This window comes from Bemisia tabaci, chromosome 10, assembly GCF_918797505.1.
Source record: "Bemisia tabaci chromosome 10, PGI_BMITA_v3".
NCBI lineage: Eukaryota > Metazoa > Arthropoda > Insecta > Hemiptera > Aleyrodidae > Bemisia > Bemisia tabaci.
In genome coordinates this window covers 19555183-19572831 of record NC_092802.1, presented here as the reverse complement: position 1 = coordinate 19572831, position 17649 = coordinate 19555183, and the positions used below count along the sequence as shown (strand labels likewise).

At 40.4% G+C, this 17649-nt stretch overlaps 1 protein-coding gene across 1 annotated transcript in view; it reads left to right on the top strand.

The window, feature by feature from the left end:
• Nucleotides 1-746: 746 nt before the first annotated feature.
• LOC109033390 (phospholipase A1) overlaps nucleotides 747-17649 on the top strand; it is a 42210-nt gene continuing 25307 nt past the window's right edge. Inside the window, exons 1-5 of the mRNA XM_072305115.1 lie at nucleotides 747-990; nucleotides 5798-5905; nucleotides 10673-10814; nucleotides 14151-14302; nucleotides 15905-16150. Coding sequence (XP_072161216.1) covers nucleotides 5863-5905; nucleotides 10673-10814; nucleotides 14151-14302; nucleotides 15905-16150 — 583 coding nt within the window. The 5' untranslated portion in view covers nucleotides 747-990; nucleotides 5798-5862. The remainder of the gene's footprint in view (nucleotides 991-5797; nucleotides 5906-10672; nucleotides 10815-14150; nucleotides 14303-15904; nucleotides 16151-17649) is intronic.

Genomic DNA, 17649 nt, shown 5'->3' with positions numbered 1-17649 from the left:
TCACTGCCCTCGCAGTTAACTTTACATCCTATGAATGCAAATTTAACTGCGTGAGCAATCAAGGTAGCACCTTAGGATCACCCAGAGACAAGAGACCCTCCACTAGTATCTTGGCCATGGTGGAAGCTTTTACTTCCGGGACTTCAGCATTCTACTGTTGACTTACCTACATGGTTGATGTTTTACAATATGTTGGCAGTTTCGTTTTGCAAACAAGCCGAAAATGGCCGACGTTTGGGAAAGTTGTTTGGCTCATGACGTCATCCGAAGCTCATCATCGACCATGTAGGTAAGTCAACGGCCGAAACTAGGGTGATGACTGTTGCTCCCTAATAATTGTCCATAAGGAATTGTTGAAACCCCGAAAGTAAAACATTCCACCGGTCGCTAGGAGGCCAGTGGAGGGTCTCTTGTCTCTGGGATCACCCGACACATTTTTGACATCCTAGGTGCTAAAACAGCATACCATTTTTTCAGTGTAAGTAAATAGTTACGATAATAGGATGTTTAGCGTTACATATTTGGACGTAGAAAGGAATTATGTGCATAGGACTTGCGCGAGACATAATTCCTTCTGGCATAAATAAATCCATTTAGCGTCAGTGCTTTATGAATCGTCTCGCAGTCTGGGACGTGAATGAGCTTTAAGAGCTTGAGCTGCGTTCGCAGTGACCACGTGAGTGCTCCCCCCGGGGGGGGGGGGGGGCACTTTGAGACCGCTCGTCAACGACACCGGGCTCAGGCATTCCGGCGCTTCCTCCGGCGCGTGTCCGTTCGTCTTCCGACTTCCTCTTTCCGCGCGCGCTTGAGTGGTTCTTCGTTAGGGGGCTTTGTGAAAGTGCGCGTTGCGGCCGGTATTTCGGAGGAGATACGCTGTTTGTCCTCCGGTCGGAGGATTCGCGCGGATGGTGGACCCGCGGTTGTTGGATATTGATTCATGAAGTTTAAAGAGCCGAAGTAAGTGGCCAGCCGTTGCCGTTGGACTTTAGGGTGAGTAATTTGTTTGACTTTTACCATAACTTATATCAGCACTCTGAAAAACAATTCTCGGCGTTTTTACCAAGGTCCGTTGGTACCTTTACCATCTCACTTTTTTTTACCAATTATTGGTTATTTTACCAAGACAGACTGGTAAACTTACCTAAAAACCGGTATTTTTACTGTTTTTTTCATTTAAAAATACCACTTTTATTGGTAATCGATTCCCGGTAACTTTGCCATTTTATCTCGGTAATTCTACCACAGTCGATAAAAAATATTGGCGTTTTTACCAAGGTCGAGTAAAATTACCGAGAAAGTTCAATAATTTTACCGAGATTTCGCGGTAAAATCACCAATTCCATAAATTGTAATTTTACCAAGAAAAAACTGGGATCAAATAGAACCCTGAATTCGTGGTAATTCTACCCGTTTCTTAGTAAATACACCGAGTTTTTTTTTTTTTTTTTTTCAGTGAATCATTGCAAATAGCAAGGTGTAATAAATAATGAAAATTAAGACATTTTTAGCCTTACCTTGCATTATAAAATATATTTCTTATCTAAGTTGCATCAGAGACCTTTCGGGCAGAGCCCATCGTTAGTGATGAAATTACATGATTAAAAGTATCATATGAAATTACCATACACATGCTTCGACTAAAATATTACAAATAATACAAAATCCAACGAGCAATATTGAAAGCATAGTATAACATAAGTCAAAAAATAAATAAAATGAATCAACATCGTCAGAATAAAAATTGATAACAGCAATGACAGTGTAACAAGTGATAAATAATAAGTGATAACAAGCGATAACTAGTGCAAAAAGTGAGAACGTACACTGGTAAAAAAAACCTCTTGGTTCAAGAGTGCAGTTTCTTGTCGCCGGATTTATAAGAGTCTGGACTCTTGTTTCAATGCAAAATCCGCTTGAAACACGAGTTCAAGACTCTTAAATCCGGCAACAAGAAACTGCACTCTTAAGTCAATTCAATGCGGCATTGGTCCAAGAGGTTTTTTTACCAGCGTTTTTACCTTTTTATCACTTGTTGCACTGTCATCGCTGTTATCAATTTTTGTTCTAACGATGTTGATTCATTTCATTTATTTTTTGTCTTATGTTTTACTAAGATTTTGATACTGCTTGTTGGATTTTGCAATATTTTAGTCGAAGCATGTGTATAGTAATTACTTTGTTTTAATAATGTAATTTCAACACTATGATGATAGGCTCTGCCCGAAAGGCCTCTGGTGCATCTCAGTTAAGAAGTATATTTTATTATGGTAGGTAGGGCTATTAAATTGTCTTTATTTTCAGAATCAGTATGTTATGTGGACGTACTTATCTGGAAAACAAAGAATCTGGAGCATTTCTAACTAAAAAGTTACGTGATTTTTCCATTGATCTCAAGAAAAAATTAGACAAATTTTGGATGAAAATTGCGCAGGTAGGTACATCTTTGCAAAATATTGAATTGTTTCAGTCATTTTTGCAACCTTGGAAATGGAGTTACATTCCATTGTCCGGGAGACGACAGATAATTCTTACGGTTCGGTTAAGCCTTTATTAATGTATTTATTTATTTGTTTATCTATACATTTTTTTAAGAAAGAAAGAAATAAATTAAATTTCCTGTAATTATACCATCTGCAAATTTCGGTCAGTTCAAAACTACCGCATCTATGGAAATTTCGATAAGCTTGCTCGGTAGTTATTAATTGTTGCATTCTTAATAACCTCTCTAAAATTTCCAATGAGCCTGTTCAATAACTTTCAATTTTTACGTTCTTCAAAACTTGACAATCCACTTAGCTAACAGAAATTTTTCCGAATTTAACCCACGAAAAACAAGCTCAAAAGATTACGTATTCGAGCACACACACATCGCCGGAAAAATAGACCTATCTCCGAAAAAACCCAAAAATCATTTCGTTCGAAAAAAGTATACGAGTCGGCACGTTATCTACTTACGTATACTCATTTTACTAAACTACCACACTACTGAGCCGTTGTGATCGTATCGGTTATTTTTCTTTAAGTTGCGTTCAAGTCTTTGAGCAGGTGTATAAATAGTCACCTATGGGCATGCAGGTTCTTCACTTAAATGAATTCTTAAAACTATTACACAATGGTGGGAGAAAATAATGATGTTCAGACGTTTTCTTTTTCACGTGGAGCAATCTTTGGGTAACCGAGACTTGATGGCTTAATCGAATCCATAGCTCACGTAATCGTATTCATTCACAGTCTGAACTGATCCAATTATTCCACGTTTCAACAAATTATCATCTGGATTTCAACTCAGTTTATATTGATTGCTCCTAATTACTGCAAGGCTGAGTGCACTTACTGGTTGGTTCAACGTACGATATATACGACATACTTTCTCATTAAAATGCGTCAGAAAATACATAGGCTCGTTCGAGGGGAAAGGTAAGGGCGAGAAAAGACGTCCGCTGGTTAAAGGAGGGGATAATTTTTTAAACGTATGATGGGTGTCAATCATGAATGAGATTGCAAGCTGAACTGGAAGGTGAAAACTCTCCTCTATCAATTTTACCAAATTTTAAAGGAAAGGTGCTCTTAAACCTAGAAATCGTTATTCTGAATGAATTAAATTTGAAATATTTCGTTTATTGGTTACTAATGAAATAACTGACTATGAGCGTAGGCTAATAAGAATTTCTTCTTCTTCTAATTTCTGACTAGGTCCGTGACTCTGTTTGTCTAGCCTCTAAAATTAGTAAAATACTAGGGGGCCCTGCCCCCTGACCGCTACGCGGCCCAACCCCCGGGAGGGCGCCTCGCGCCCTCAGGCCCGCTTCGCGGGCCCTATACGCATATGTATAGGCAAACATGTTCTTCCATTTTAATACACCATTTTGTGTTCGAGCTGCATCGATTTCAAAATTTTTGACGTAATACTCAGATTTGTAAATGATGAGGAATAGCTGGATGTACATAATTTCACAGTCCACTTAATGGAGAAATTTCCATTTATTATGTTATTTTTAAATACTTAATTTAAAAAAAATCGGATTTCGACCGTTAAGAGTTAATAATATTTGGTCCGTCCCGACGCGACTCAGCGCCTGCCTTCTCACTTTGTATCTGTTGTTTATCTGCTGTAAATATTAATAGAAATTCAGCAATCAAGTAAATTGACTGATGCCACAAATCGAAGCCGGAAAAATGCAGGAAAAATTGAGTTAAACCTTATACCTCGGACCTTGAACCTTGAACCCTGAGCGATGCACCGTTCCTCAACTCTTCGAATGAGGAGCCCTTCACGAGCTTTTCCATTGTTTTAATGTTTATTCGAGTCACTCAGGTAGAATCCCATACCTTGACGTTTCTAGCGGAAACGACATATCTCTTACGCTTTTAACATTGGACTTAAGTGACATGAGCTTTAAAAGCTCTACAACATTAAAAGTTCGGGGTTTCATAATTTTTTGCACATCTACATCTACTACAGATGACATACATGTAAGGAGCATCATTATCGGTCCGGCAGTTCGTCAGGAATAGTGCTTCCAAGATTTTGCTTGTAGCTGTATAATATAGATGATGGAGATGAGAGAGATCACTTAATACTCCAGGGATGAAAGGCAGCTTTGTGCCCATGCTTCTCTTGGGCGGTCGTCCTGGTTGTCTTTGACCAAGAATTGCAGAGTGAAATAAAACATGCATTTTATTCCGGAGCCAATTTTGCCTCAAAAAAACCCGAATGATACAAATATAAGGCGTAAAATATATAAAGAAGCAGCTTCGCCAAATGAGCTGATTCTGCGTTGTCATCGAAAAGTTCACTCTCGTATAAATAAAAATATTCCGCTTCCTATCAAGGAGCAGTTGTGATTCTAGAAAGTTGGCAACATTGTCAATATACCATTTATGTCCATTGAGTAAATCGATTCTATGTGAGAAAGCTTGTCTCACCTAGAATCGATTGGTTAACATGCATTCAAACGGAGAAAAAACAGGGTTGCCAACTTGCGGAAATCGCCACTGTTCTGGAGGGAAAATCACTCAGAGTTTTCTGAAAATGTAAAGTAGCTGGAAGCCGGGGATCTCCATTTCTGCTGTGCTAAGGAAAAGCGCCGTATGAGCCTGCAGGCGTTGCCAAATTTCCTCTAGCAAAACACTAATTTTCAGGAAAATTTTTTAATGTATGTCTACCAATTTCTCAGATGATTTTGTTCGTACTCTGATCGAAAGCCCCTGAAAATTTCAAGGAAAAATATTTATAATTTTCCTGAAGAATAAACAGTTTGTCAAAGGAAATTTGGCAACTTTTGAATGTTGATATGGAGTTCTTCCTTAGCACGGCAGAGCTGCCGTGCTAAGGAAAAGCGCCGTAAGAACATTCGAGACTTGCCGAATGTCCTTCAGGAAACACTTTCTGTAATATAAAGAGCGTCATGAATATTTTTCCTTGACATTTTTAGATAATTGGGGTCTGATGGCGAATAAAATTCTCTAAACAATCGGAGGAGAAACATATCGTGAAACTTTGAATTTTATTGAAGGAGATTCGGTAATGTCTGAAAGCTCATACAGCGTCCTTTTCTTTTGCTCGGTAGATCTCTTCCTCCTCCAAAAGACCAGTGACAATCCCGGTAAAGTTCTGACTGAACGTAATCGCTCAATTTCAGGATGTATCATAGGTAACATTGCTACAGAGAGTATGGTGAGTAAAAATGGAAAAAAATGATACAGACATTTTCTTAGAAAATAATATTAATTATGATTTGAATAGCTATGATAAACGAAAATGAACATTACTCGCACGTTCCTCGCTATGTTCCAGGCTGAAGTGACCTAACAACTTCCATAAACAAGATTCACCCTTATTTTAATCAAAGTTACCACCACATGATGTTCGCCTGTTTAATGACCTGTCTACTCGCCGTTAAAGGTAAGGATGGATCAATGCCTTTTAGTGTATTCGAATTGTTAGGTTGGTATGTGTTGGAGTATGTATATATCTAGGTATTTTTCATTGAATTTTCTCGGGATTATATTCACGGGAGCAGTTCATATACGAGGAAATTGTTGGCCACGAGGATTTTTGATAAACAAACATAGATAAATATTTCAGAATTTCAAATGAATTATAATGACATGAAGTCTGAAGCGTTGCATTTTTGCAGTCTCATTAACGACTCACAGTGGACTGAATGAACAGGAGGGGTCGAACAAAATTTGGAAACTTCAAAAGCTAATACTCCGTTCATACAAAACTTCGAGGTTCTAAAAGTGAATTCATTGATTTTCTCGTGAAATTTTCTGTTCGTAGCACCCCTTAAAATATAAAATGTGACGAAATAACCATCAAAATTAACAGACTTAGTCAAAAATTGCGATGAACCGCGCGACGCACATTGGATCGAGTCAATAGGAGAGGTCGGGCAAAATTCGGAAACTGTAAACGCTTATAACTCTGTTAATACGAAATTTTGAGGTTCTAAAAGTGGTTCCAATGGTTTCTTCGTTAAAGTTTCTTCTAGAGCCGTCCCTTAAAATTTAAAATGTGACGGAGTTGAAATCAAAATTTGCAGATTTAGTTAAAAATTTCATGTCCGACCTCTCCGATTGACTCGATGCACTGTGCGACGGTCGCGTGCCATCGGCTTCAACGCACTGGTGGCTTAAGGTGATTCGATGGACGCCACATTTTGTGTCAGAACGGCATGCAATATATCGCATCAATTGGTCCAATTTCCTCAGCTACTCGTCATTTTTCGCCAATTTTGAGATCACAATTCCGTTGTCAGGAGACTAAAGCACTCACTTACCAATTTTAACAAAGAAATTAAACGTAATAAAGGCGAGGTTTTTTTACAGAGGAAACATCGCATTCGATACTGATATCGAATCTGCACTCGAATGCGATATTTTCTTTCTGAAAAAACCACGCCTTTATTACGTTGAATTTCTTTGTTAAAATTGGTAAGTGGAATGCTTTAATCTCCTGACAACAGAATTGCGATCTCAAAATTGGAGAAAAATGACGAGTAGCTGAAAAAATTGAGCCAATTGATGCGATATATCGCATGCCGTTCTGACACAAAATATGGCGTCCATCGAATCACCTTAAGGAAAGGCGGCCAAAATCATACTGGAGAAAAAAAAGAGATACAGCGACCAAACGAAGGAAAGAACAGTTAAATAAAAATGGGGACTGTGGGTCTAGATCGCATTTGGGTCTAGTAAATTCCTTCGGTTGGGGCAAACGTGACGTGCGTTCTAAAATGCTCCCCGTGCCTTACCGTATGCGACACGCCGTCCGTTTGTGTTGACAGATGGGTCACTTGGACGTATTTTTGCCGAACAGAACTAGGTATCAAAGACATAAAGACGGATCACTCGTATCTACTAGAGTCCCTTTGTACTGAGAGTCAAGACAATGTGACAATCCATTTCTGATTGGTTCCCATATTTTAGGCCTTCACAGTGTCACAAACGGGAATGAAGATTAAATTTTCACCGATTGCAAAGATTATAATCTCGAATGGACCAGGGAATTACGGGTTCGGCAAGGAACAAGCGGAGTGAGAGAAGGAATGGAGAAAGGAATTTGAGAATGGGCCGATCAAAGATTACAAAAAACGTTCAATTTCTGTAATCTTTATTCCCGTTTGTGACTCCATGAGGGGGTGTTGTTTTGACTCTCAGTATGAAGGGACTCTAGTATCTACTAACGGGGGGGGGGGGGGGGGTGATGCAGCTCTAGTGTTCTACGTTTGTGTGAGTGTGTAAATAAGTGCGGGAATCCATGCGCGTGCGCTCGATCATTGCCGCTGACGTCACTGGCACTTTATTATTCTCATTCACTCTTACGGCCAGAGAACTAACGAGCACACCCCATATTTCTCACCTCCACATAGGTCTGTTTGGTAGAAATACGTCCATTATCAATGTACTTTTGCTGGTAAATACATATGTGTAGGATATTACGGCAACAGTGGACGGCGGTGAGGCTTTGACCGAAAAAATAAGACCGTGAACGGAGCGTCGCGCGTCGTGCGTCGCGACGGCCCCCGTCTGGGCGACGCGACGCGACGGGTGCCCGGTGCCAGCATAATCGGGGACCAGGGTGATTAGTTATTCAACCGACGCTGCTCATCTGCATCGCCTCCAATGAGATGAGCTCCTGACCGAGTAGACTCATTACGAAGAATCACAGTTCTCGTCTCCCGATTAGAATGCCTACATACGGGAGAGTATTGCCATCTCTCTGCCGCTATCTGATTGGTTCATCAGTTTTAGGCTATCATAGATACGCATTTTTAAGAGCAGCCCGAGACAATGCACTGAAAAGAAAATCTCGGTGTATTTACGAAGAAAAGAATAAAATTACCAAGAATTCAGGGTTCTATTTGATCCCAGTTTTTTCTTGGTAAAATTACCATTTATGGAATTGGTAGTTGTACCGAGAAATCTCGGTAAAATTATTGATTTTTCTCGGTAATTTTACTGGACCTTGGTAAAAATGCCAATATTTTTTATCGACTGTGGTAGAATTACCGAGATAAAATGGCAAAGTTACCGGGAATTGATTACCAATAATAATTACAAACAATACAATAACAAAACAATAATTCTTACCTAAAAAATACAGTAAAAATACCGGTTTTTAGGTAAGCTTACCAGTCTCTCTTGGTAAAATTACCAATAATTCGTAAAAAAAGTGAGATGGTAAAGGTACCAACGGACCTTGGTAAAAACGCCGAGAATTTTTTTTCAGTGTGATAACAGTGGAGAAACAATAAGGGGGGAAAACGGGAACCAAGGCTGAGATACACGATTAATAAAAAGCCTCCTTTTTGGCCTCAACTTGAGAGCTTTTTTTGAGCTTGGGAGTTGATTCCAGAGAAAAATAGTGGCACCATCGTGTTTCGCGCGAACTTATACATGAGAATCAATAGTCAAACCGCTATTTCCTCACACATGCAACATCTCAATTGAGGCAATTTCGGGGCTCTATGATAGCCTCAAGCTGATGAGCCAACCAAGGAGTAGATCGGAGATGTCAATACTCTCCCTCATAAATATAGGCATTCCAGTCTTACGATGACCTTAAGAACTGCCTTTTTTCAATAAAAACTCCGTATTTTTGTCGAAAAATCGACAAAAACGCAACGCGCAACTAACGCCTGGGAGATAGTTTCGGGAGACACGGAGAGTAAAGTTGAATGCTTTCAGGTAGATTTGACTTAAAACTGCATATCATTTCTGCACTACAACATCCTCATGCTGATTAAAATTAGGATGATCATCTTAAAACTCTTCTCTTCTACAATTTCCAGTAAATTTGTTTTTAAGCAGCTCTTTGCTTGTTTCATTTAGAGCGCTTCTGATTTTGATTCCCACGCCGCAAAGTGGATCGAGTCAATGGAAGCGGTCGGACATGAATTTTTGGACTAAAGCTGCAAATTTACATGTTTATTTCGTCACATTTTAAATTTTAAGGCTGTCTCTAGAAGAAAATTTTACGAGGAAACCAGTGGAACCACTTATAGCGCCTCAAATTTTTTTATAAACGGTGTTATAAGCTTTTAAAGTGTCCAAATTTGGTCCGACCTCTCCTATTGACTCGATCCACTGTGCGCCGCATTAAATAATCCAGAGTGTACCACGAGGAGGTATAACAGCTTAAGGAGCGAACTTCACCCTACCCTCCAGCTTCCACCAAATCTTAGGCGAGGGCCGCTTAAGTCATTTCAACGACATTGAAATCTGCTGTAGTCTCACACTGCGACATTATGCAAGCTCTGCACGGCGTAGTCGCTATTATCCATCCGATTCTTCCCAGTGACTACTGTTACTAATGACTTTGTTACTACCTCAGTAGCCAAAATACCAGTATGAGATACGTATTGTGTTCGAATATCGAAACGACATCCCAGAAATGCGTTGCCCGTTGTGTTTTCAGCGCTTTCCTCGATGCGAAATTCGAATCCGAAATTTAGATGAAAAGGTGGCGGTGCGGTGGGTAGTATCATCGTATGGGATACAGTTATTTTTTCGGGGCTCTTTACTTTCCATAGGGGTCGTTCAAGTATTACGTAAGGCATTTTTGTCAACCTTTTGACCCCCCCCCTCCCCCTGTAAGTCACCCGTAAGAAATCTCTGACCTCTTCTTTTGATTAAGATTGGCCAGGACCCCCCTCCCCATTTTTCAGGAAAAACGGAGAAGCTTAGTAAAATAGCTGGAATAAATTTAAGGCTTTTATAAAGGAATTTTGATGAAAATTGGCAAAAAAAAACCAAATAATTGAAATGCGTGCGCTATCGGTTGAGTGACGCCAGCACGGCAGGACGGTGGCAAAATTTTGCGGCATCAACAAGTCTTGTTTCGAAATGGCAGGGTTTCACATCTCTCAACGCCGATAAAGTTTTTTTATTTCTTAAACGAACAGTCTTTTTTTATAGAGAAAAGCTTACGTATGACTCGGCTTAACCCCCCTCCCCCCCTTCGTAAGACTCCGTAAGACAAGCTCGGACCCGCTCCCCCTAAGTTCCTTACGTAATATTTGAACGGCCCCCTAGGGATACCAAATGTCCTGCAGGAAACGAAGTAATTTTTACTGTACCCTAACCAACCCCCCACCCCAAACTCCCATGAAAAGATGAGATGCTTCATAATTAAGTTCTAAAAGCTAAACTTTCCTGTTTTCAGGTATAAACGCACAAGCAGTCATCGGAGCCTTGACTCTAGGCCAGGGCACAATGAATGCAAGCAGAGACAATTGTTCTTGGAGGAGGGATGTGGAGGACGCTTGTCCTGACCCCGAAATCAACTTCTCCTTGTATACCGTAAGGTAAACCGTAAAGAGGCCACTATTAAATTCCATTAAGCCTTCGTTTTTTCTGTTTAATATTTTTGTCTGCACTTAGCATGAATCATTTCATCAATTTTACCCAGTCATTCTTCAAACTTAATAGCTCTCCTATGTTTCTACGGTTTCTTTGAAATCTAATGCAGAGTGCGACTGCCCGTTGGCGCGGAACGCATATTAGCGCCTACAAGACTTCGGAGATACTTCACGCATTGCGCAAAACACAGTGCAGTCGCTGGTCGCCACGAAATTCATACGAGCGCCTACAAGACTGCAGGAATACGTTACGCATTGCGCTAAACACACTGCAGTCGCCGGTCAGCGTGAAACGCACATCGACAGTGTAGGTCTGGTATCATGTAACTCGGTTTGCGATGTCGCAGTTTTCCTGTCATACTTTATTTTTTAAACGGAAAACTACAAAACGGTAATTATTTAAAACTGCCGTGATTATTCTTCTCTGCGCGAAGAAAATTCTGCAACAACTTCAAGGAATGATTTAAATTTGTTCTCCTTCAAAAAAAAAAAAAAAAAAAAAAAAAAAAAAAAAAAGAAAGAAAGAAAGAAACATTGCGAAAGAAACATGCGGAGATTTTCAGACACCACAAACGAGACATATGATTGCGAACTTAAGCCGTCGATGTGGGAAATTTTACAAAAACTGTCCAATTTGAAATCCAGAAAACTTAGAATTCAAGTTGATTATTTTGGACCGAAGGTTGACTTTCTTAGTCGAGTACAATATGCGGCTTAATCATTTAATATGAGGAACTTTATTTATCAGGCATGTTCCTCTCTTCTTTTTACACGAAGAATATCAGACAGCGGTATGACGGTCGTAACTCTGATGTCCGTGACAAACTGAAACAAAAACGGTGGGTATACTCAGCAGCAATAAAGTACAATCTTAAAAGTCGGTATAAGTGCAATTAGTGGCAAGGGCTATAATATGAGCACAAATATTTTTCAGAATATTGTAAGATAAAAATTACAGAGTGTGACGATCGTGACGCACAAAAAGATTCAATGCAGTAAATTTGCGCCTTATAAATCCTTCCAGAATCTTCTAAATTCCGGCAGAGACTGCTGTACGATCATATTTTAATGCGAACACTTCACTACGGAAATGGAACCTCTATAGCAATTTTGACTGTCCCTAGCGGCCGTTTTGGCGAGCAAAAACACTTATGACAGTCGGGACGTCGAGACTTTATCAGATTCGGATTCAGCGACCCAAAAAACATATTGGAAGGCAAAAAAATCGCTGTGTCCCCAAAACTCCAGGTAGCCTCATTTTTAGCTACCAGGCGCCTGGACTATAAAATGTCACAGGAAATCGACAAGACTTGCGTGTATGAAGGCTATTTCAATTGCAATCTGCCGTCTCATTTCTAAGGCGCAATGATACAATTATTTGAACTCTCCGGAATGCGAGAGGTATCACGCCGCATTTGAAGGCGTTTTCAAAACAGCCAAGTTCCGATACCCGGATTATCGTTTTGAGTAGTTCATATTCTTTTGTTGTATTCCGTACCACTTGTTTATTTTTAATGCATACATATGAGTCGCTCTTATAGCGCTTTTTGGCGCTTTACGACGCCTAATCGCCACAAAGCTTGGTCTTCCCACAGGTCATTAGGGAGTTGACACTCCCTCATCTCGTTTAACACCCCCTGTCGCAAACCTCCCACTGGGCGTCCCCTACGTCTCCTCCCAGGGGGAACCCAATCAAGCATCTTTTTTTGCAGCCTCTCTTCCGTCATCCTATTGACATGACCGTACCAGACAAGTTGTTTGGTCATAATGTCGAACACTTGTCATTTTCGACTTCCATTATCTGACAAACTCTATCATTACGGACCCGATCTCTCCTAGAAATTCCTGCCGACCATCTCCAGAAATCCATCTCCGTTGCTCTTAGCATATCCTGTGTCCTTTTCTTCGGCTGCCAAACTTCACATCCATTTGTTAATATAATTTTAATTACAACGTTGTATATCCTCCTCTTTTTATCATTGGAAATCCGCTGATCCCAGAGGATTCCATTTAACATCGCTATAGCCTTCCTTTATTTTTAATCCTCCAATAAAAACCACCTATTTCCTAAATACAATTCTAGCTGGAGCGCACTTCAGCTGTAAATTCACCACTGCAAAAATGTCAAAGAAAATAGACAAGCCCAGCGTGTATGGAGACTATTTAAATTGTGATCTTCCGTCACATTCTTACGGCGCAATGATACAACTATTTTAACTCTCCGGAATGCGTGAGGTATCACACCGCATTTGAAGGCGTTTTCAAAACAGCCAAGTTCCGATACCCGGATTATTGTTTTGAGTAGTTCATATTCTTTTGTTATATTCCGTACCACTAGTTTATTTTTAATCCTCGTATAAAAACCACCCATTTGCTAATTACACTTCTGGCTGGAGCGCACTTTAGCTATGCATTCAAGACTACTAAAATGTCAAAGGAAATCGACAAAACTAGCGTGTATGAAGACTATTTCAATTTTAATCTGCCGTCGCATTTCTAAGGCGCAACGATACAACTATTTTAACTCTCCGGAATGCGTGAGGTATCACGTCGAATTTGAAGACGTTTTCAAGACAGCCAAGTTCCGATACCCCAATTATCGTTTTGCGAAGTTCTTATTATTATGTTTTATTTCCTTTCATTCGTTTGTGTTCAATCCTCCTATAAAAACTACTCATTTGCTGAATACACTTCTAGCTGGAACGCATTTTATCTGTCCATTCACAACTGCAAAAATTTCAAAGAAAATAGACAAGCCCAGCGTGTATGGAGACTTTTTCAATTGTAATCTTCCGTCACATTCTTACGGCGCAATGATACAACTATTTGAACTCTCCGGAATGCGTAAGGTATCACGCCGCATTTGAAGGCGTTTTCAAAACAGCCAAATTCCGATACCCGGATTTTCGTTTTGAGTAGTTCATATTCTTTTGTTATATTCCGTACCACTTGTTTATTTTTAATCCTCGTATAAAAACCACCCATTCGCTAAATACAATTCTAGCTGGAGCGCACTTCAGCTATGCATTCACCACTGCAAAAATATCAAAGGAAATCGACAAGCCCCGCTTGTATGGAGGCTATTTCAATTTTTAACCGTCAGAGTTCGTTTCATACACTTATTAGCCAATGTAATGGGTGAACTATGGGATTTGTTATCACTTGTTTTACAAATAAAACGTTCATGACTGAAAGTGGACACTTTTCGTAGAATTGTCTACTTGGGCCATATTTTTAAGGGTTTTTATATGGATTTTACCAACGTTATGTTTCATATTTTAGGGATAATGGCACCCCGAGGGAGGATCGGGTGGACTTGAGTTCACCGATGTGGCTTCACTCCAGTGGATGGGACCCGGGCAAGGACACGGTCGTGCTAATCCATGGATACGGAGGCATCCAGGATCATTTGCCCATTGGAGTTTTAAGGGATGGTAAGAGAACTCACCGATATGAAATTAATCTATCAACCTTTTTTTTTTAATTATTTATTGAGCACATCTTAATACATATTTAGCAGTATTAACTTAAGAGTATATAACATAAATATCTTAGTAAAAGCTATCTTAGAAAATGAGTGAGGGGTGAAGAGGATGAGCGTATGAGAAAACAGAAGTTATCTTGAAAACAATACAGTTAGCTGGTTACAAGACGATTGACTAATAACTTAATATTAGACAAAACTGTAAATAGACACATTATAAGACTGTACATACAATAGTGTAGAGGTGAAATAAGACCCTGTATGTACAGCTGTAAAACAGGCCTAATTGTTAAATTACGTAGGAAATTTGAAAAAGAAGACAATGAAAGTACAGTGAATAAACAGTAGAGTACTAAAAATGCCTTTCTATTCACTCAGAAGAGCTACTATTTTTAGATTAGTCGTCGACGAAAATCTATCAACCTAAGGCAGGAACTTTATGGGGAGAGTGGACAAGTCGATTCATGTAGCTCTTAGGGCCCAAAAAAGCTTCCCGCTTCATAAAGGATACCACGGTACTACAGGTGAAAATTTCGTTGGAGGAGTCATTTCATTCAATCCTTGCTCAACGTGGCCAACGCTTCCGCGCGCAAGTTGAGGAGAGCACGAGGTCAATCAAGGCGGATATCTGTCAACGTAAGAAAAATGTGAATGTAAACACGCCGATTGTTATCAGGTGGTTAGAATCATCGTCCCGTCACATGCGTTTTGGAGGGTTGGCGTCGGCTATGCTGAATATTGCGTGGTATCCTTGTGAGCAGGGGTTGGCTGGAATGACTCCTCTAGCGAAATGTACACCCGTGCCGTGGTATCGTTTTTGAAGCGGGAAGCTCGCAAAAAAGGCAAATTTCTTACGTGCATTGTGAAGTGAGGAGTGCATTTCAGACTTTGCCGATGCGCTCATCGTGATTTTTGAGACACTTTCCATGAGTAACAACTCTTATTTTTCCTCTAGCAAAAGTTTGCAACAGGCCCATTGTTCATAAGGGATTGTTGAATCCCCGAGAGTAAAAGCTTCCACCTGTCGCGAAGAGGCCAGTGGAGGTGGAGGGTCTTTCGTCTCTGGTATACAGGGTGTCTCAGGATTAAATCCGAATACTGAAGGAGTCGATCTTTGGGGCAAAAAAAGACGTTTTTGTGGTATAAATTTTTTTCCAAATACGCTTTCCCTGGGCGCCACGACTCCCCAAAATTTGAGGAAAGAAATTGTCTTTTTAACACTGCGGCAATGTTTATCAACCAATATCAGTGGAAATTGGTGCCTAGAAGTAATTTTTAGCGTTCTTTTCATTTTTGACCTTAAAAAAAGGTTAAGCTAATTTTGAGGGGGGTTTAGAGGGGGCACCGAATCTAAAAGTGGCCAAAATTAATGTTTCTAGCGACAAAAATTGATTTTTGACGGCACCACAAGATTCAACGTCGAAAAATATTCAGAAAATGTCACCAGCGTTTTTTCGCTATAACTCATCGTTTTCAAGATAATGGGGAATAATAGGAGCTGATAATAGGGCCTATATATTCTGTGATTAGAGCACCTGACGATTTGTTGCAGCCTACCTGACGACGCGGCGCTACAACACGTTCGTGGTGGACTGGGGTCCGCTGGCGGCGATCCCGTGCTACGCGGCGGCCGTGCACAACATCAAGCCCGCGGCGCGGTGCGTAGCCCAGCTCCTGGGCTTCCTCCGCAACTCCGGCGTCCCTGTCCGGCGGACGACCTGCGTCGGGCACAGCCTCGGGGCCCACGTCTGCGGGGTCGCCGCCAACTACATCAACTTCTTCATGCACAGGATCGTCGGTGAGTCCCATGTCGAGCCCAGTTCCTTTCCCCCTGCGGATTGAATTTTGAAATGGACCACTAGACAAGGTACAAATTTCAGCATTCTGATACATGTTTCTTATCCAGAATTATACGTAAAACACGATGAGCACATAACGAAAATCACCGAAATGAATACCTTACGAAGATATTTAATGATTCTTAATCCGTGAATTCAAACCATCCGCTCGCAGGAAAACTCAATGCTCAACGTGATTCACATCGCGCGCTAAACGTTATCATGACTGTCTCTGCGATATAAAAATCTGGCAACCTCGATCTTGATGCTTTGCCTCAGCTGCAGCAAATTGCTTATAGTGTGAACAACACATGGTGGGAAATGAACATTGCTTGATTGAGAGGCTTGCTGAAACCGTTGTAGTGCGCGATTTGACTCACGTAGAGCTCTGAGTTTCTTGTGAGCGGGCAGTTCAAATTACTCGTTACCAATGTGTAATAAAAACGTTATTACATCTTCGTTAAGAGTTGGTTTCAATAATTTTCGTTGTGTGAATCGTGTTTTACGTGAAATTCTGGTTCATAAACATGTATCAGATTGCTTAAATTCGTACCTTGTCTAGTGGTCCATTGATGGACAAGGCTACAGACAAAGGAGATAGAAGGGAACTAAAGCTATTGGTGGTAGCGGGTGGTTGCAATGGGCAAAGAAGGTAGGTAATAGACTGACAAACGGCAACCCACTAGAGTATTGTTTCCTTTAGTCAGTCCATCAATTACCTTCTTAAAGTTTATGAGAACCACCTATTTAAACTAATTGGATCGCTTCAGACTCCCTGTATCTTCTATTTGTCCATCGCTTTGACCATCAATTTCAAAGATCAGCCCGCAGGCTTAGAATGGACCACTAGACAAGCTACGAATTTAAGCATTTTCATACAGCTACGGTGAAAGTGCCAGCGCGGGCTGATTTTTGAAATTGATAGACAGAATTGTATACAAAGAAGACACGGGGAGTATTGAGCGATCTTATGGGTTGAAATGTGAGGTTCCTACGGACTAAAGGAGGAAATGTTCCGTTGGTCTTATGTAGCTATAGCTTTGTCTATCAATTTTACCTAATAATCGGCCTGCAGTGGGCTGATTTTAAAATTGATAGACAGAACTGTATACAAAGGAGACATAAGGAGTAATGAGCGATCTTATTGGTTGAAATGGGTGGTTCCTATGGACTAAAGGAGAAAATGTTCCTTCGGTCTTATGTAGCTATAGCTTTGTCTGTCAATTTTACCTAATAATCGGCCTGCAGCGGGCTGATTATGAAATTGATAGACAAAGAATACATATACGGAGCATGGAGCGATCCTATTGATTGAAATGGTTGGTTCCGACCGACTCAGGGAGAAAAGAATGGACTATAACTATGGGGTCTCTCGTGGGTTGCCATTAGTTAGTCTATTATATACCTCATTTGTCCATTGCAACCACCCGTTTCCACCAATTGGATCCTTTCATATACC